At 37.8% G+C, this 21,695-nt stretch overlaps 1 protein-coding gene across 1 annotated transcript in view; it reads right to left on the bottom strand.

Moving 5' to 3' along the window:
* Positions 1-3,206: 3,206 nt before the first annotated feature.
* LOC132155837 (CXADR-like membrane protein) overlaps positions 3,207-21,695 on the bottom strand; it is an 85,581-nt gene continuing 67,092 nt past the window's right edge. Inside the window, exons 3-7 of the mRNA XM_059564561.1 lie at positions 17,046-17,241; positions 11,155-11,322; positions 8,016-8,138; positions 5,415-5,556; positions 3,207-4,069 (exon numbers count right to left, since the gene is read on the bottom strand). Coding sequence (XP_059420544.1) covers positions 3,730-4,069; positions 5,415-5,556; positions 8,016-8,138; positions 11,155-11,322; positions 17,046-17,241 — 969 coding nt within the window. The 3' untranslated portion in view covers positions 3,207-3,729. The remainder of the gene's footprint in view (positions 4,070-5,414; positions 5,557-8,015; positions 8,139-11,154; positions 11,323-17,045; positions 17,242-21,695) is intronic.

Genomic DNA, 21,695 nt, shown 5'->3' with positions numbered 1-21,695 from the left:
TAAAATGTAAAAAAAAAAAAAAATTAATGAATTGGTTAGAGCAATGTTGTTTAATAAAATTCATTCAAAACCAAAAAATATTTTATATATAATTAAAACAGACTATTTCAGTCAATATTTGTGCATTTTGCATTTTATGCCTTATCACAGTACCAGTCTGAAACTCAAATGTACCAAATGTACCTTTAGCTTTGAAACTGTATTGAAGTCACAATCCCCACCCTTTCATTTTATATCTTGGCATTAACATGTTCCTTATTGAACAGTACAAGTTAGGATATGTCAGTTAGGATGTTGCCGAGGCTCTTCATTTGTGTAGGCAGTAGATAGCAAGGCCACATTTTGTAAATTGCAGCCATCTGATGCATTTCAAATAGAAAAAAAATCCTACCAAGATGTTTGACAAAGAGCAGAAAATGATAACTAGAGTGTGTCATTAGCTAAGCAACATATTAACGCCAAGCTCTATTGAAATCAAATATAATTTAGCATCAAATCAAGGTTTTTAATATGTGATCCTTCTCGTAACTGGTTGGTGTGGTTCATGGCTTATAATGCTTAAACGAAGACTTAAACGAAAAAATCTAACTATGGGAAAAATACTTCAGTAACCAAGGCCACTGAATGTGGATGGGCACTACTGCACTCTATTAGGATGCTAACCGTAGAGCCACCTACATATATAGGCAGTAGACAGCAAGGCAGCTCAATAGGATTTGGAACAGAGCAAATATTTCAAGACATGGACAAGTAGAGTAACTGCCCACAAAAACAGCCATATTGTGAAGGTCCAATTGGATGGGTTTCATTTCAGTCTCTTTTCTGAGGTAAAGGTATTGGAGTATCAACGTATGTTCTCCTTACAATTCCCATTATTCACTCCCTACTCTGCATGACAGCCCATCCATCACACTTACTGACAACAGTTCAGTTAGCAACACTACCTACACCGCCTCGTGGAGAATGTGGCTCTGGAGAGCGCGTCTTGAGTGTGTCTCTATTTATGAGGTCGTGTGAGGCTGTGTACACTTGGGAAGTAGTGTGTGTGTACACTTGGGAAGAGGTGTGTCGGTGGGTATCAAACACAGTTGCTGGGGAAGGAAACAAGAAGGCGCCGAATTGGCATAGACAGCACTCGGCTACATTACAGACTGCAACCAGGTTGGCACATACACTTGAAATTGGCCCAAAAAGAGTGTTGTATGCTTACTTCCTCACGTCTTATGGCTTATCCTCTATTAAATATTAAGGTCCATCAATGGCAGATATACAAGTAGCCATTAAGAAGGAAATTATTTTACTTATTAAAGGGAACTTAGCGGGTCAAGGGCTACAATGACCAATTATTACTCTCTGAAAATGCATAATACCTCATCTACATCTTTATTATGACCTATAACCCCAATCTTCAACCGATAACTTAAAGGATATTGTGTGCATATATTTATCTGTATGTACAATATAAAATAAAATCATGACTACAGAGTGTACATTATTCGTGTGGCTGTGTTTGGACTGCCTCTTTGTGCCTCTGAGTGCTCTCTCCCCCTCCGTTGATGAGGGCCGTTTTACACAAGGCTTCCTTTTTTTTTTTTTTGTCTGGTACATTGCAAAGAACCAAGGACAAAAGCAATCTCGGGGGGGAAATTCACTTTGAAGGCACACAAAACAGGCAACTTGTCCATTTCAAATTTCACAAATGCACCAAGCAAGGTCTTCCCAGGGGCTTCGAGACACCGCTAATGGAGAAGGTTTTGACAGCGCTTGGCAGAGGAAGCCGCAGGGTGGCTGGCCAAAGAGCCAGCCGTCTTGAGACAGCCTGCTGTTAGAGGGTCCTAGGAAAATCCTGGGACTGTCCCATGGTGCAAACACTAACTAGAAGGAGAGTACCGCAAATGCACACACACGTTCTGTACATAAGTCCCTGTTATGGCATTCCCTTTCAATTACTTGTCCAACAGTACTGTGAGATTAGAGTCGAAAGTTACTTGTGCCTCATATGCTATTATGTAGTACCACTGGATATTCTGGAAAAGAAAAAAAAACACTTTGTACACATTCATTGTATTCATGACAGGTTTTGGTTTCAGTATCACTGGAAATACAGCTGTAACAAATATACCATGCTCGGTATGTAATACAAACTGAAACAGTGAGGATGACATCTGCAACCAGACCGCAGACTTTCTGTCAAGGACGTACAGTACGCTCTATGTTTACACATAGATGTAACTGCAAAAATGCCTATCAGTGTGTTGAGAGCAGTTGACTCACAAATAGAATTGTGCAAAGCAGGTTATGGCTGCTACATTTTGCAAGCCACAATTCCGCAGGTCGGTTCTGAGTGCTAGGTTGTGAAGGAAACAGCAGACTACTGCAATCTGGCGTACCTTACTGGGAATGTACATACAGCAATGCTAGGCACCTGAAACGGTGATTAAAGTGCTCCTGACTGCATGATACATCAGGATATAATGTTACACTTGATTTTGATACTTCAGAAGTTATACTAAGTACAGTAACATGGCAACTACATATCAACTAACTCTCATTAGTGTATTAGTAGACTGTAAGGTTAGGATTAGTAAAATAAATTGACATGTACTTGAAAAGTTACTTAAAGTATGTTGAATGTTGGTTACAGTCACTAATACTCTAATGACTGCTAGTTGACATGTAGTTGCAAAGATACTTATAGTTAGTAGAATGTCTAAGGTGGACTAACTAAAATTTACAATGATCTTCTTCCATCATTTTATCATTGTGTGACAAATTACTGCTGCTAGAAAACATAGATGAAATCTCTTTTTACTACATTTATTTTATCGTCTGCATTTTTGGGCAGTAATAGCAAAAAATGTGTAGCATTTATTTTTGATGAAAATATATAATATTAGACTAATTTACATAAGAAATACAGTTAAAATGGTGTTTTTTTTTTTGTTTTTGTGAAATGTTGCATGCTAAGGTGAATTTGCCCTATGGTGTGCTACACGATAACTGAACTGCTAGTCTCTCTGTGCCGCTGCATCAATGATATGTCATCCATCTGCTGAAATGTCCACCGGGGACCATATTTTCCAATCACATCACTTCTTCTTAGTGGATTGTTAAGGTATTAATAAGATTGTCTTTGATTCTGATATCTGAACCAAGGTCAATGTTTGCATTGTATTCTGGGAAAAATGAATGGGAATCAGATATCCTTCATTTCTCTACAGTGTCGGATGGTCCTTCCTCTTGTCATCATGTTTTATAAACCCAGCCTGCCCTTGGTCCTTTAGTCTCTCTGATGCAATAAATAAATAAACTGCACTTGGGGAAATCTTTCCACCCCACCGCCCACAAAGCCTTCAAGGGCTCAAAAAGAGTAAGAAAAATAGATAATGTGAAAAAAGAGTCAGACTGTGCCATGAGATCAAAAGAAGGAGAGCAAACCAAAGAATGAGAATAATAATTAAAAAAAATTGTTCTTCAGTTCCTCCTCTGTGTTCTTTTAATACTTCAGAAGGGGGAAAGCATGGTGTATTTTCTCTTGTTAATATGCATTCAACTTTTTAGATTTTATATGATTGATTACATTTTTTTAAATTATGCTTTTATTTTATAGTTTTGTTTGTGTGTGTGTTTGTGTGTATTTTATTTTTCCAATCATAGTTGCAACTTTTGAAAGAGTCACTGTGGGTTTCTTGTACTGAGACCCGTACCAGGCCATGTTTCCTTTACTTTCTACACTGTCTGAAAGGCCTTGCTTTGAGCAGGGACAATGATGCCTGCTGGGATGGACATGACCATTGGAGGACTGAGAGGTTTGAATTTTGGGGTGGCAGGGGGTTCTGGGGTTTTAGGCACGACCTGTGTGTAGGCCGGGGGAGACTGGGGGAACCCATGGGGCTGTCCATTCTCCTTGAGGTCGGCAGCAGCGGGTGGCCGTGGACGTTGGCTTCGGGGTGCGCTGTTGTGCACCATGGATTGTGTTGAGGAAGCACCAGAGCGGGAGCTGCCAGAGCGAGATGAGGAGAGGGAGTTGGGCTTCACCAGCTTGGCTTTAGGAGCTTCTGCATCCTCTCTACAAAAGTAACATAATTATAGACATTGGTTAGACATGTCAAAAATACAGGTACATTGATACAAAGACAATCAGTTATCTGGACCTGGAGCAGCCACTGCACTAAAAGTCAAGTTTTCCTTTCTGTTTGGAGTGTTACAAGCTCTTGGTGCATAAAGAAGTTCTGTAAAGTTGCAAAGACTAAAGTCTCAAACCCAAAGAGTTATTCTTTATAAAAGTTAAGACTCGTCCACACCCTGCTAAAACACCTCATTTAAACACGCCCCCACGTGTCTGGAGAGTCTCTGATCCCGATCCGGAACCAGTCAACCGGTGGCTCCTGATCTCCCATTGAGCCCAGGGAAGGGCTCCCGATCTCCCGTTGAGCCCAGGGAGGGCTGCCGATCCCCCGTTGAGCCCAGGAGGGGCTCCTGTTTCTGAGTATAGCCCACGGAGAGCTCCTAATTTCCAGTTCAGCCCAGGAAGGGCTCCTGTTCCCGAGTATAGCCCACATATGGGCTCCTGATCCCCAGTTCAGCCCAGGAGGGTCTCCTGTTTCCGAGATAAACCCAGGATTGGCTCCTGTTCCAGAGTCAAGCCCAGGATGGGCTCCTGTACCTGAGTCTAGCCCAAGATGGGCTACAGTTTCCCCGTTAAGCAATCAGGACCTGAAGGAGCCATTGCGCCTAAATGTGCCTCCATTTCAAATTAATTAAAACAAACAAACAAAACTAACCATCCAAACAAGCAACAAACAATAAATAATTTACAAACAATAAAACAATAAACAAAACAAAACAAACAATAATTTAATAATGAATGAATGAATGAATGAATTAATTGATTAATGGCCTTTATATAGTATCTGTAGTTTTGTTTTTTGTTTGTTTAAACATTCTAGAAGTTTAATTTTATTTTTTAAATGTTTACTTAAATATCTGATGCTAATAGACAGAAAAACATTTAGCTGTTTGCTCTATTTATATATTTAATTTTTTTTTATATATATAAATGAGATCAACTATAGCATATTAGTTTTCATTATGATTATAATGAAAATACATACAATTTTAGTTGTATTGGTATGAACTAGACAGATTTAGTATCCTGCAGATTAGACACCAGTGATTATGTTTGCTGGGAGCTTTCTTGAAACAACGTTACTCCAGTATTATCCTGGTGACATGACACTCATGACAGTGTGTGCATAATTCAGAGATACTGTAAAGCCATGGTTTGTGGCTGCATTATTGATGTGAACACAAACAGTAAATTTCTGTCACTACAGACCTAAAAAAAAAGGAATATTAAGAGTTAAAGTTAAAGGAACTACAGTATAAAAACACAATCAATAATGAGATCTCACCTGATCTCATTAGGTGTCTCCTCCTCCTCATATTTCTTCTTTTCTTTTTTGCGGAAGACCAGCCAGATGATGAGAATGAGGAGCAGAACCCCGAATGAAACGCCAACCACAGCACCAGCCACCACACCCATGCCCCGCACATCTGCACAAAGCAGGATACCACATCACTTCACATCCTTACAAGATGACCAGTTAAATACAAAAATACAATAATTATACAGATATTTACAGTAGAGTGCAAAGACCTGAGAACACAAGAGAAAATGCTCATATTTTGTATTCTATGGACGGCTCGCTTTCACCACTGAATAATAATAAAAAAAAAATAATAATAATAATAAATAAATAATTGTGCCTTTTTTTAGAGATATAAACTGAAAAAGTCTGAACTGGGAGTTTATATGAGTTTATGTCACATAATTTTTACTTTACAACTTGCAATTTAGAGTTTATATTGCACAATTCTGAGAAAAAAGTCAGATTTATATTTAATGGTGTAAACAATTATTAAATAGTGTAAATGAATCATGCATGATTGCTAATGGCACATTTCTACAGTATCTGACAACTTCAGCTTCTAAATTCGTGCCTCTGGGATTCAGTTTAAGTTCACTGCCATATCGACCAGCACAACATCAGTAAAATTTACTGAGTGCATCTTTATGAGACAATTTATTTTTGTTTGACAAAGAGCTTTTGATTAGCTCATTGTTTAAATGTTATATTAGCAGGGAAGCCCATATGGTAGTTACACATTATTAGTGCTCTCATGAGATATCTTGCGAGTGAAACTGAATTAGGCAGACCCAAATTAAACTTTGCCAACCACAACTGCGAAACGCCTCTTTCAAATAAATTATTTTCATTTCCTGCGTTGAGAAAAACTAGCACAAGTGCAGGACAACATTAAAATATTCTGCCTGTTCTGAACCCATTACACACACACACAGTGAAGGATGGCTGTTTGAGCAAGACTGATGACAAATACCCACACTCTGGCTTTCTATAGTTCCCAATGCTCAGTGAAAGTGTGTGTGTGTGTGTGTGTGTGTGCTCTTGACATATCAGGACACAACTCTGTATAATGACATGGGTATGACACAGGTATTACAAGGAGAGGGTGACTTATGAGGACATAACTCATGTCCCCATTTTTCAAAACACTTATAAATCATACAGAATGAGTTTTTTTGAGAAAGTAAAAATGCACAAAGTTTCCTGTGAGGGTTAGGGTTAGGTGTAGGGTTGGTGAAGGGTGATAGAATATACAGTTTGTACAGTATAAAAACCATTACGCCTATGGGATGAACCCACTTTTCACAAAAACAAACGTGTGTGTGTGTGTGTGTGTGTGTGAGAAAAAGAGAAAGATTTTTTTTTCTCCAAGAAAAACAAATCGGCAAAATTATGGAAAGCTTGTTTCTATGAGGTATAAACTTACAATTCTGTGAAAACAAAAAAACAAAACAAACAAACATACAAAAATTATTAGATGTATGAAATGTAGATGTAAACTCATAATTGCAAGAATAAAGTCAGAATCCTAAGATTGTCATTTGATTTTGAATATATATCTTGCAATTAAATTATTATTATTTTTCAGAATTTGATGAAAAAAGTTCAAATTACCTTTATTAATTTTTAATTTGTGGTAAAAAAAATAATAATAAACAAAACTGAATCACAATATATAAATTCACAATTCCAGAAAGAAAAGTCAAAATTGTGAGATTTTAACTTTTATAATACCTTTTTATTTATGTATTTATTTATTTGGTAATATTATTTCCTTGCAGAAATAACATAATTGATAAGAGATGATGAACGCAGAATTCAGAGAAAAAAAAATGAATGGCAAAATGTAAATTCTGAATTCTGAAGAAAAAATGTCAGAATTACAAAACTATGTACAGTACTGTGCAAAAGTCTTAAGCCACTAGTATTTTCACCAACAAAAAATGGTTTGAAATCAGTTATTTCTATCTTTTGCTGTAGTGTGTCAGTAGTAAATATCAGTTTACATTTCCAAACATTATTTTTTCCATTAAATGTAATAATCCAGTGATATTTTTGTTTGCAGAAGGAGTCTGACAGCAGCCAGTGCTCCACACAGAGATCTGATCTGATCATCATCAGTCTGTCTGGAATAACAGGAAGAAACACAACAAACTGAGACAGACTCAATCCAGAAGAACTGTGACCATGTCTCCAGAACACTTCAAGAAACCTGCAAAGCAACAGTACAGTGCAAAGTTTAGGCACTTGTGTAAAAATGCTGTAAAGTGAGGATGCCGTCAAAAATAATGCCATAAATAGATTTTATTAATTAACTTCTATTAACTTAACTAAATGAAATCAACATTTGGTGTGACCATACTATGCGTTAAAATATAAAAAGCTGCTTGCCATGAAACAACAGACGCATGATCCCCATAATAAAAGGCAGCTCTCTGCAGTGTGGAAACAGCCTCCATCCATCACACTGAGGCTGTGGCTCCAAGCTAAAAGCGCCTCCACCGACTGATCAGAGTATCATAACATCCACACTAATTACGAGCGTCTGAGGCCCAGGGCACAGGCTGACCTCAGAGCAGAACTCACATTGCATTGTGACCTCGATGATACAGTTCTCCTCTCCTACATCGTTGCTGGCGGTGCACTTGTAGACCCCGGAGCTGTCCTGTGTCAAGTTCCTCAAGGTCACCATCTCTGGGTTCTTCAGATCTGAAAATGGGAAATAATACTTATATAACTGTACATACAACAAGCTGAGGTTCGACTACAATCTATTAGGTAATAAGGTAGTTGTTTTGGCAATTGTGAATTGTGAATCATTTCTTCAGCCACACTTAAGACACAGTGATTACATTCAAGGTTATTAGTTAACTACAACTAAAACCAACTTCTATTACTTGAAAAAATAATTTTTAAATAGTAAAAAAAAGAAAATAGAAAATGGCAAAACACAATTACTAAATCCAAAATGTATAGATTAAAATTTCACTTTAATTTTACTAAAAAGTTAAACTGAAGTTAAAATTGTAACACACTGACTTCTTGTATCAGATTCAATATTATTATGTTTTTCTATTATTAATTTTTATTATAAGTCTATTTATGGAAAAAAGAAAATTCGCCACATTCTGTATAACAATTAAAAAGAAACATTAGCAGTCTACGAAAGAAAATGTTGAAGGTTAAAGTCGGCATGAAATAAAAAAAAAAAATTTTCAGAGCTGTCTCCATCTAATCAATAACTGATGAACTGAACCGTTTCACTCAGATATACGTCAGTGTTGGGCAAGTTACTCTGGAAATGTAATCAAATTACAGATTACTCCTTTTCAAAGTAATCACATTAATCTTCTGATTATTTTATTTCAAAAGTAATAGGGATTAGTTGTGTAACTTTTTTTCTCCATTATGATAAATATTTTTTATTAAATCATCAACATTCACAGATCACTGTTATTTTTAACCAAATCAAGCGACTGCTGCGTGCATTGGTGTGGCATTGCAGAATGTTAACAAAGAGAGCTGCATTTATAATCTCTAAAAGACATCTCAGTTCATCGTAATCACACAAATTAATGTTATAACACTATATGCTGCAAACACATATTATAGCCTAAATAGAAACTGCATTCGCTTGCACCTGTTAATCGTTTATATTTTATATTAGTTCATGTTGCTAAATTACTCTGTTACGAAAAGGTAATCAAATTACTGTAACGCGTTACTACTGTAGGTACTGCGTTACTGCCTAACACTGGTCACAATACAGAAGAAACAATCTAATGGTTCTGTTATCATGAATTTTAAGGGGTAAAATCACCACCGGTCTCCTAAGAAGAATTTGCTCTTGGTGTGTTTTGTCATATTTTGAATCTTTATTTCATTATTATTATTATTATTTTTTTTTTAATGTGTATTGTGTTTCTGTAGGTCCAAGGACACAATGCTGATGAAGCAGGATTATGCTAGTTTCTCTACAAAACCTATAAAACAACGTTAGCAGTTAACAATCTTTTACTACTTCCTTTATTACCCTGCTTTACAGGCTTCAATCAAACCGAGTGTTTTAATCAAGGAGCAAAGTGAGAGTGAGCCCAGTGAAGTGAATGAATGAATGCTTGTGCGCATCAAGGAGATTCACGGTTCTGCTGAATTCCAGCAGATGAGATGAACACTAAATGTTTTCTCTGTAGCCAGTGAGAAAGCACTCGTGTCCTGAGAACCGAGAACCTCAGTGTGAGGAGCGTTTGTCAGCCCGAGCGATTCGAGTCGCCGGGATCATTTACTCATCTAAGATCTAATGCCTCCTCTTTCATCCCTGTATCCCTGTATCATCATTCTTCTCTCTCATCCACTGTCTCCTGTGAATTCTGGGGCGGTGGAGTGTTTCTCGGCCAAAGAAAGCTGATTGGAGTGAGCAGGTGGTCATTGATGAGGCTGGTTAATTGTTGAGTTTGGGTGAGGGTACGGTCCATCTCTCCCGCAGCACGGACTGCATTCGGCTAAATAGATTGTAAAACAATATGGTGCTCTGATGATCTGGTGTCAGCAGGAGAAATCGCTCTGAATCACTGCATTACTCAGTCCCGTCTGCATAGCCATTACACTCGAGTTTGTGTAGGTCTTGCACTTTTGTTGTTCCGTTTTCCCAAGCAGAACTGAATGAGATTGAATTCTAATGTAATAAGAGCCAAAGGCAATTGAACATCTTTTGCTGTATATAATTATGTTTTCAAGACATTGTTTAGATATTTGATTTGCCTATTCAAGCTCCATATGATGTGTGCGAGGTGTAACTGATATCTGTAATTTTAATATCATTGTTTATCAAAGTAAAAGCTTATTTGATAACAAAGTTTAGCTGGAAAACTAAAACTACTGTTCTAAAGTCAGAAAACTACTGTTCAAAAAAATGAAGAAACAAATGAATGATTTTATTAAGCAAGCATAAAATTTGATTGACCAAAAGTGACTGTAAAAATGATCTATTCATCAAAGAATCCTAAACTGAAATAAATCCTTTAACTGAATTAAATGAGCAATTACATAATATAATATGATATAATATAATATAATATAATATAATAATACAAAAAAATAAAAAAATCCACAAAACACTGAATAACACAACCATTTTTGACATTTATAATAGTCAGAATTGTTTCTTGAACACCAAATCGTCATATTTGAATGATTTTTGAAGGATCATGTGACACTGGAGACTGCAGTAATGATCCTCAACATTCAGTATTGCATCACAGGAATAAATTAGATTTTAAGATATATTCAAATGGAAAACATATTTCACAATATTACAAATAAATGCGGTCTTTCGAAACAGCCTTTGAACAGGAATTAATCTTCAATTTAGGTTTGAAGCCATATGTGACTACAAATCAGTTGATTTAAGTTTATGTTTGTGTTTTCATTTGCGCTGCTTGTACTGATATAATAGCGCCCAGCCCTTATGCATAGATGCTAATATCAATAGAGCAGATAAGATCTAATCTCATTGTCTGTTCGCCACACAATATTTGCAGTTCAGGGTGCACAGGTTTAATATGCAACTTCTGAGCAAAACGTGTGTGATGTTCATGGCATCAGATCTTTCAAGACTGCTATTTATGACAGTGAGCAGGAAGTGACTGCACAAACCCACCTTTGTCCAGAATAAGGTCTGAAATGCTCTAGTCTTGTTTGCGAGGCTTCTGGGTGTTTGACTCACCGATGAGTGCGAGGGGAGGCAGTTTTCCCACGCTCTTGCCCTTATCCAGAACTCTCTCCCACTTGTAGTGAATAGGGTCGGATCCATCTGAAGACTTACAGCTCAGTTTCACATCACTGCCCTCCAGAAGCCGGCCTTCCATCCAGCAGCGGGGTTTAGATGGCTTCACTGTGAGCAAGGACACGAGAATGTGTGTTAATGTTAAGTTTAGTAATTTAATATTTATATCCAAATTAACTTACTATAGAAAGAGTCCACAGATGCTGTTTTCATTGACATAACAGCGATACTTCAAGGATCAACACTTGTGGTGTTTAAACCTACTACCAATTAATTACAGGTCCAGATTTCTGATGGCTAATATACACCACCTACTGGTTAAATGACTGGCATCCAGAAAAATGGCTGTGCTTTTGCATCAGGGATGGTGAATTTTTAGCATGAAACATAAAGTAAAGAGTGTCATTGTTATAAATGAAACGCTACGTTTAAAAATGATACATTTAAAAAAATGAAAAATGTAAAAACGGAACTCGCTATTGAACACAAACTATACATAGTCTGGAACTTTGAAGCAGTGTTTCAAAATTTCAGATGAAAGTAAAACTTGCAAACAGCACACTGGCAGTTTTTGGAGGAAAATCTATATCAAAGATGCAATCAATCTGAATTTGGGGTGGTAGGGGTCAGGATTTGTTGTCCTGTGCACAGACTGCTTTAAACTCCCCTCTGATATTACACAGCACATCTGGATCAACACAGAAGCCAAATCAAAGATCTCACTGCCTCACAACAGTTTCCAAGTGACCTCAGAGCAGTCCCAATGGCATCCTGCTTACCGCAGCACTGCTCTAAACTGTTCTGGGGTCAGTTAGACGGACCTGTCCAGAGGGATTTGTCTGGAGGCTGAATGGCAGTTAAGAGACAGCCTGTAGACCTCTGTGGCCCCTTTTGGCCCTACTGACCCTGTCTATAAACACACCAGAAGTTATGTGTTATGGAGTTACTGCTATGACATAGGTGAAGTGCAAGTCGAGATAAGAACTGATTCCTCTCTTTGGAGTGAGTTGTGAACAGAAGTGAGTTGTTTTAGCTATACTGTAGATTAATATTAGTATACATCTTAAAATACGCTTCCACATTCATTAATTCTCTCCTGAGCTTACACTATGACCATAAAGAAGGCATTTATTGACACTTTTATGATGGATTAGTGCACTTTTTGGAGCTTCAAAAACTTGGCCACCATTAAATTCACCATTACAAAACTGGGAGGAGACAGGATTTTATATAATATAACTCAGATTGTGTTTATATGAAAGAAGAAACGCATATACACCTAGGATGGTTCAGTAGGAGTAAATTATGGGATATTTGTCATATTTGGGTTGAACTATCCCTTTAAAAACCAGTTGTGCAATCATTTACTTAGGGTTGTGTCTGAGTCCACCATGTCAAGTCGGAGTTGAGTCTGAGTCATTAACTAACTGAGTTTGAGTGGGAGATGTTTATTAACGTCTTGGTAATTACTTTTTCTTTTTTTATCTATCATATTATACATGACAACTGTACTCAGAAATAGTCCAAAATGTCTGTGTCAAGTTCCAGTAAAAGTCCACCTGAGTGTGTCAGAGTCTGAGTCCATTCATAATTGCAGTCCAAGCACCCCAAATCCAGTAGTTACTAAGCCTCTGGAGTTTCTAATTTAAGTAAGAACTTAAGAACAACCCGTGCAACCAACGCTATCTCACTATCAAATTGTACGTATTTTACGATGATTTTGTACGATTTGTCTAGACACCAGTGACGGGTAGGTTTAGGGGCGGGGTTAGGTGTAGGCAGGGCCGCGTTATCCTAATGGGCAACATGGGCTGCAGCCCAGGGCCCCCGGACACTAGGGGGCCCCTGAGACAATTCTCATTTGCATCTTAAATAGGGTTGCCTGTTAACCATTCCATATAATACGGAATCGTCTCATATTAAAGGCATCAGAAAAGTATTCCGCATGAAAGCTATACAGAATACAGTTGGTCCAGTATTTGCAGGCATACGTCCTATGACCACCAAATAGACCATACAAATAGCAAATTAATTATTATTTTTACAAATCATTGTTTCCGAACATAGCCATTAGAGGCGGCTTTAAGACCATGCAGAATCATCTGCCGCCTGGTTGCTCCCGTTTCACAGCGAGTGGGATTTCTGCAAATCAGTCGAAAGCAGAGTTGGGATTACTGATCGTAAGCACAACATCCAGCAGGTCTCACAAAATTTCAAAATCGCTGGTAGCCCGAAACTAGCCCAAATAATAAAGACCTTTTTTAATATAGAAAATCAGACAGGAGTGTAAATGTCCATCAACAATATGTTTTATACACAAATATCAACAAATATGAAGCAAGGAATTTTATTTGACTATTTATAGTGCATCGGCAGAATTTTTACAAATAAATTTAAGACAATTTATGACCCATTTTAAGAGCCGCACAAGTAAAATGAACACTGTATGAGTGGTGTTGGTCAATGTCTATGGTAACATACAGTATTGAGCCATAAAATTACATGATTTACAGTTCAGATACAGGATTTCACAAAAACAAAAATCTTATACAACAGCATTTTAGCCTTTAGTCCATTTTTATAAAAAGGGATAAATTAAGCATATCAATTATTATGTCAATTTAAAACATACATATTAATTAAATGTTTCTTAAGATTTCTTAATCTTAATTGTTTAGATTTTTAGAAGGCACATTAACTTCTTTCTCATTTACAACACTGTGTGTTTGCTGCATAAAAACATGAGTTTATATTTGCATTGATCTGACCATAAACAGCAAGAAAGGCTTGTTGGAAATGCAAATTCATTCTCTGCCACGAGGTGGCGCTATAGAAGTGCTGAAATATTGCTGTTTCCCCGGTAACGGCTGTAGACAAAGCAGCTCCACGCTCATAGGTGAAATGAAACAAAAATGCCAACGACACCTTTTTGAGGAGAGTCGGTTACCTTCAGATACATTCAAATGAAGACATCCGCTCTGCGTTTTGAATTGAATCAGAATCAGAATCAGAATGAGCTTTATTGCCAGGTATGTTCAGACATACGAGGAATTTGTTTTCGTGACAGAGCTCCGCAGTGCAACATAACAGCGACAGAACAAAAAACACAATAAGGAATAAAAAATACAAAAAAATACAAATAGGTGGGTAAGGATTGACAATATACAAATTGACAATGTATGGCAGGTATATTAAAATGAGCATTTATGTATGTACAGGTATATTATGTGGACAAATTTTAACTGTACGCTAAGTATGTGTGTTGGATAAATAAGTGTATGTGTATATAAATATAAATATAAGTAGTATAGTGTGTTCCATGTATGTACATGTATATTATGTGCAAAAGATTTACGTGTACGCTAAGTATGTGTGTTGGATAAAAAGTGTAGTGTATATAAATATAAATAGTGTAGTGTGTCCCACAGTTATTATCAGCTGTTCATAAGATGGATTGCCTGAGGGAAGAAACTGTTCCTGTGTCTGGTCGTTCTGGCGCTCAGTGCTCTGTAGCGTCGACCAGATGGCAACAGTTCAAAGAGGGAGTGTGCTGGATGTGAGGGGTCCAGAGTGATTTTTCCAGCCCTTTTGCTCACTCTGGATAAGTACAGTTCTTGAATAGATGGGAGGGTTGTCCCGATAATTCGCTCAGCAGTCCGGACTACCCTCTGTAGTCTTCTGAGGTCAGATTTAGAAGCTGAGCTGAACCAGACAGTTACTGAAGTGCAGAGGATGGATTCGATGATGGTGGAGTAGAACTGTTTCAGCAGATCCTGTGGCAGGTTAAACTTCCTCAGCTGGCGAAGGAAGTACAACCTCTGCTGGGCCTTTTTCACAATGGAGTCAATGTGAATGTCCCACTTCAGGTCCTGAGAGTTAGTGGTGCCCAGGAACCTGAATGACTCCACTGCAGTCACAGTGCTGTTCATGATGGTGAGTGGGGGGAGTGCAGGGGGGTTTCTCCTGAAGTCCACGATCATCTCCACTGTTTTGAGCGTGTTAAGCTCCAGGTTGTTGAGACTGCACCAGAAAACACAATAACCCCAGGACGTCGGGCTAGAGATAGAGAGCATGAGGGAAGATGTCTTTCACTATTGTAAGTTAATGTTGTTAAATAGAGAAACAAAATTATAATTTAAAAAAATATATAGCCTACTTCTAGTGTATTAGCTATTAAACTTGGACCTCAATATTGAAAGCCAAATTCAAGCACCAAAAGCAGGCCACACCCTGTATGTTCTCTTTCATAAAAAATTTAAATAAATAAATAATTATAATCATTTTCATGCATTCATAGGCTACATGGTTGCAATAACATTTCAGTTCAAATCTTTAAGTGCCATTGTTTAAAAATGATTTATTCACTGACATTTCATAGACAGACAGTAATTTCACAGAATATCCGCCTCCTAAATTACTACACATACTGTATGTGGAGTCACAATTCCATGACATTTTTGTATGAAGAATGAGGATTTAATTGAGGAATTCTCATTGAAGAAGAGCAGGAAGAAGCCCTTTCAGTGGTGAGTGATATTTAATTTATTTTATTTGCTGGGCTGTTTCTGATTTGTAAGATTATTCCTCCATAATGTAAATAGCCTATATGGGATTATGACATGCACATTGTATATTTTTATTTCACGAGCATTTATTTCAGAATGTGGACATCTTTAAATGCTGTTTGTTCATTGATTGTAACATAGTCTATACCAGGGGTATGGGGGGGGGGCCTGCAGCTGCGTTAGCCCAGGGCCTTGCAAAGTCTGAACGTGGCACTGGGTGTAGGTAATTTGTCCAATTTCATACAAATTGTGCAACTCATAAAGCACATACAAATCATACAAATTAGCCACCTCATAAAATATGTGTGAATTGCTGTGAGATCAGGATGGTGCAACCCTCCCATGATCATTTCCTGTCTACTCTCAATTGCAAATTTTAATAAACTAGCAAAATACCAGTTGGAAATAACATAATAATGTGAGCACTAACTCTCAGTAATGTGTTTTAGAGTGATGGAGAGGGAAGAGAAAGAAGAGTAGACGGGGTGGAGAAGGGGGATTATGGGAAGGCAGTATTGAGCTAATCTTCTGTGATATGTTAATAAATGAGAGAAACTCTAGGGTGGATGCCGGATTTACATCAATCCATCCTCCCATTTCTCTCTCTCTTTCTCTTTCTTTCAACTTTACCCCAATATCCTGTCCCTCTGTGACTAGCGTACTAATCTGTTAATAAAATGACTTAGGAAATAAAATGAAGACGTGATATACAACTTCAAACTCCTCGGCATAAGCTGCAAGTCCCTGAAAATAGGGACTATGCACCAAGAGCATAGAGATGAGGCTAAATAAAAAGAAACATGTTTTTTTTTCAGTTCTTCTCTTGGCTGAGAGCTGTGGTGTCAGAGATACTGTGATTGAATGATGGCTTGGAAACCCTGCGCTCTAATAATGGAAACCAGACATAGCAAAATATCAAATCTTAAGAAGCTCATCTGGACCTCATTTGGGATGACAGTAAACTGTTTGGTAGAAGAAGAGAAATCACATAATTCTGTCTCTTCTGTTTTTAAGAGATAGAGCTCAATCAATGTTCCATCATCCCACCATTTCAAATGAACATCCTCTCCATTTACCATCCAAATTGAAGCAAACATCACCAGCCACCAGTGTTGAGAATGTCTGGCCAGCGAATGCAACCATTCATACTTCTAGGTTATGTAAACAATGGCCAAATTTTCTAACCTGACCGATAAAATCGAATGACAGCGAGGCTGGCTGATGGAGGAAATGATTGGGCGCTGATTCCAGGAAGATGAGCCTTACCCAGCACTATGAGGTTGACTTGGCTCCAGTGGTATTTGCCACCAGTCTTGACCTTACAGTGGTATTCTCCAGAGTCGGTCAGCTGCAGATCGCTGATCAGGAGAGAGGCGTCTCCGTTCAGGTAGTCGCCCGCAAAGGACAGACGACTGGCATGGTTGTCGTTAGTGTAGACCTCGTTGTTGAAGAATGTAATGATCTGAAATAAAAGAGACAAACTTTTATGTAAATATAGATGAAAGAAATCAGTAGAGGCAGACATCATATTTCAGTTGACGCCAAAATAAAATAGCCTGAACAGGATTCAAATACACTAAGTAAAAAAAGATGCATCACTTGCAGATGAAACGCTGATTCCTCCACAAAGATCCATAGGAAAAACAAATGTTACGAAAAAGAAAATGTGATTCAGGAGCATATATTGTGTAGTAATTCTATCCATAACAACCTTGTTTTCATTCATGTCAAATTAAATATATCTATTAGTATATTAGACCCCTAGCCTTAATTATTAAACTCTGGCATGTAACTTGTCTCCCAGCATGAAAAAGTACATGAATAATAATTAAAATCATGTGACTTTGGAGGAAAGGGGCACTATTAGTTGATTAGACTAATAGACAAAAAACTATAAAACTATAAAAAAAAAAAAAACAGACACCTGATTATCATTGAAACCCGGGGTGGATTTTGACTTGGGTCAACAAGAAACCACTCAAACACTCAGAATATTTCATAAACACACAGAAGTGCATTAGAAAATATCCAACCACACAAATTGTGATATAGCAACATGCTAAAACAATTAAAACACGCCAAAACTCATATTCGCTTAAATATGAATAGGTAGATGCCACATTTGACTGCTCCAGATATGTCGACGTATCCGCCATCTTGGAGCAGTCAATGTGTCATCACTCACAGTAAAATTCAATGAGTTTTCAAAGATGCCATAAACTTGCACAGCCTCAGGTGTAAAACTGCCAAGATTTAAATTCCAGAGGACTACTTTTTGATTACTTTTAGATTACATTTGACCTAAAATAAATTCCATTCTTTTTTTTTTTTTTTTCTTTCCTGAAGTTTAAACATTACATTACGCCAGGATTTTCCAAAAAGCACCTATATACAGCAATGATGTTGATCCTGGAACAACATTCCAATCAACCAATCAAAAATGAGATATAACTTTTCAGGAACAATCTTTTTTAGGCTTACAATCATAGTTAGGCGGTTCCACGCTCTTGTTAATCAGCTTTCATTTCCCACTAATTTTAGGAATAAAATATGGGTAGGGTTAGGTTTAGGGGTCTATATTTTTGGACAATAATGTTGATCCAGGATCATCAAAAGATGTTGATCCAGGAACATGGCTTACTTGGCAAAATCACAGCAACCAAACTACAGAGGTTTGTGAGTTGATGAAAGTTGTATAAAAGCAGTTGAATTTTATAAAGGAAAATTTAAGAGAGAGAAAAAAAGGGGCAAATCAAATTATTAATAATTTACTGCCATTGTGTTAATAATACTGTGTGTAATAATGTAATTTGTACAAAAGTAACTGTATTCTGATTATGGGCATTTTAAAATGTTAAAATTAATACAATCTGATTATAAGACCTTACATTTTTGGAATCTGTAATCAGTAACTACAGTTACTAAATATGGTTGCAGTCAGCTTTATCTGCTTTATCTGTTCACATTTAGTTGTTCCCTTATTTTCTGTCTGATTTGCGACAACGGTAATACTCCGTACAAAAGACAAAAGGGTTTCTAATATAAGAACCTCTACCTGTGCTGACTGCCATGGAAAAGATGCTAAATGGCTGTCGCACACAAACACAGCTGCCAACACACTCACACACAGTTTGACGGCGACAGCCTCCTGAATGCCTGAGGTAAAGGACTAAACACTGATGCTACTACACATCAACAGACCTGGGGTTGGGTCCACCTGCCAGAGCCGTCTGCGATTGCTGCTCATCTCACACACACACCACAGCGCGACAGACTTGAGAAAACTTCATGAGAAAAAGTTGCTGCACAACTCAACTTCTGCTACACGGCGGAAAACTGCATTTCTGGCAAAACATCTGTGATTCTTATTGTATGCATTCTGCATCACTGACAAGTCATAACATGATGCTCTATGTCATATTTATTTATTTAGATTACAAATGACAGCAGAAAAATCTTCTCTAGCATAATCTTCTCAAACATGATTTACATCTGAGTCACGGGTTATGGCTTCACTTCAAAGAAAGAGGTCCTGGAATGTAAAATAATACAAAACACACTCAGTCTGGTCTATTAGCTGGTTTAAAGTTTTTTTTTTTTTGATTAGTAAGATAAGAGACCAGTTTAAATTAGCTTAGACTAGCAACTACTCAGCAACCATCCAGACCACCCTAGCAACTGCTTAGCAACCACCCACAACAACCAGCTAGCAATGGCCTAGCAAACTGCCTAGCAACAACCTAGCAAACAAATAGCAGCCACCCACAACATCCTGGCTAGCAAGCACCCAAATACCCAGTAACCATTTAGCAACACCCTAGGAAAAGCCTAGCAATCACCAAGAACACCCTACCAACCACCTACAACACTCTGTCAGCTGCCTAGCAACCAATCGGAACACTATAACAAACACCTAGCAATGGCCTAGCAAACTGCCTAGCAACACCCCAGCAAACAACTAGCAGCCATCCACAACATCCTGGCTAACAACCAAACAGAACACCCTGTAACCACTTAGCAAAACCCTAGCAACCACCCAAAACACCCTAGCAACCACCTTGCAACCCCACAAGGTAACTGCCTAGCAACCACCCTAAAAGCCCTAGCAACTGGCTAGCAGCCACCCAGAACACCCAGTAAGTATCTAGCAACACTCTATGAACCACACAGAACAACCTAGCAATACCCTAGTATCCACCCTAAACACCCTAGCAACCAGCGAGAACACATTAAAAACCACCCAGCAACACCCTAACAACCAGCTTGTAATCACCCACAACACTCTAACTAGCAACCACACAGAACACCTTTACAACAACCATCTGTCCATATATCCAACATCATTTTTTTCCAAAACCTCCAAAGTTCAAACTTTAAACTACATCAGACTTTCAGTTCAGCCCTTTTCAAGACAACATCCATTTTCTTGAAAATCTAGTTTGAAATTGTAAAAATAATATAAAATATTACTGTTTTTAAAGTACTTTTGACTGAATAAATGCAGCCTTAGTGAGTAGAGATAATAATCAAATTCTACTTTCAAATAGGCCGTCAGTGGAAAAAGATGATGTAGTTACGGCATCTAACAGCAAGAGTTAACTAGGCCACGCTAACCATATAAACCTTGGCCCCATGCTTTTAACAACAGCGTTCTTGTGAACAAAACCCCATAGAGTCTACAGCACATTACTAAACAGGCTGTGGTTAAATGTTGACACGGCAAATGCTTCTAGTTACACAGGCCTTCCAGTGGAAGAAAGGCTTGGTTTGATTCCTAATCAAATTTTCAGACATTTGATTTTAATTAATGGCGTCTCAAATGTTACCTTTCTATTAAATATTACATGTGATGGGCAACCCCGTCCCATAGACTTCGAAGACTCTGATGCAAGTTTCTTTTTATGCATGTCTGTCTACTGAAATGAAATCTCAACTGATTCCCAAACAGATCTGCATTGACTTTCAAACAAAGGAAAAGATCTTTGTCTGTTATGTGTGGGAATAAAAAGCCTTATCGCAATCAGAAAATTAATTTAATCTGAAAGCATATCGCCTGACTGACACATATTGACTTCCCCCTGATGAATTATAGCACACTAATACATAACGGATACCTAAACCCAAAGCTATGTTCAAACAATGTTAGTTTCACAGTGAAAGATTCTCTCTTTAAGCAGATAAGACAAAGCTCTTATCTGAATGTCTTTCCACGAGAGCAAGGGAGAAGAGAGATGGGTGAAGCATCTGTTAGGTATACTGATACACAAGTCCCAGGTGGGTGTGCATTTCAAAGAGAGATGTGTTGAAAAAAACTGATTTAGACTTGTGACAAGATGGCAGGAATGCAGGGAAGCACAGTGCTCACAAGCCTCAGACTGTGAAACCATGAAGGCAGTCATTGTGACTGCTGTATCACTGAGAGAGATGACAATCAAAACTAGGCAGTTGCTAGGGTGTTTTGTGTGGTTGCTAGGGTGTTCTGAGAGACTGCTACATGGTAGCTTGCAAGGTTAAGATTTTATGCTCGTGCCCTACTGACAAACATAAAAAAGAGACATTCGCTTGTGTCAGAAGAGTTTTTTTATGTTTTTATTAAAGGATTATGACAACCTGTCCTCCAACCAATACGCCCGTATAGGTCGTTTGTCCAAATCCCTGAAATACGACCCATCAGAGCGTATACTACAATTGCGCCCCTATTGGCAAAAGGTCGTTTTCATATTAATGTTTTGTACTCTTTTATTTGCACTCTGATTTGCGTTTCGTGTAGCTCAGTTGGTAGATTATTGCGCTATACATTGATAGGTAATCATGCTATCATGGGTTCGATCCCAGGGAACGGATGTGCACGAAAATGTATATGCTCAATAAATCATAATTTAGCATGATTTCTGTGAGGGTTAGGTTTAGGGGTGG

Source organism: Carassius carassius, chromosome 13, assembly GCF_963082965.1.
Source record: "Carassius carassius chromosome 13, fCarCar2.1, whole genome shotgun sequence".
NCBI classification, from domain to species: domain Eukaryota; kingdom Metazoa; phylum Chordata; class Actinopteri; order Cypriniformes; family Cyprinidae; genus Carassius; species Carassius carassius.
The sequence above is the reverse complement of the archived record's forward strand: the minus strand, read 5'-3'. Positions and strand labels throughout refer to the sequence as shown.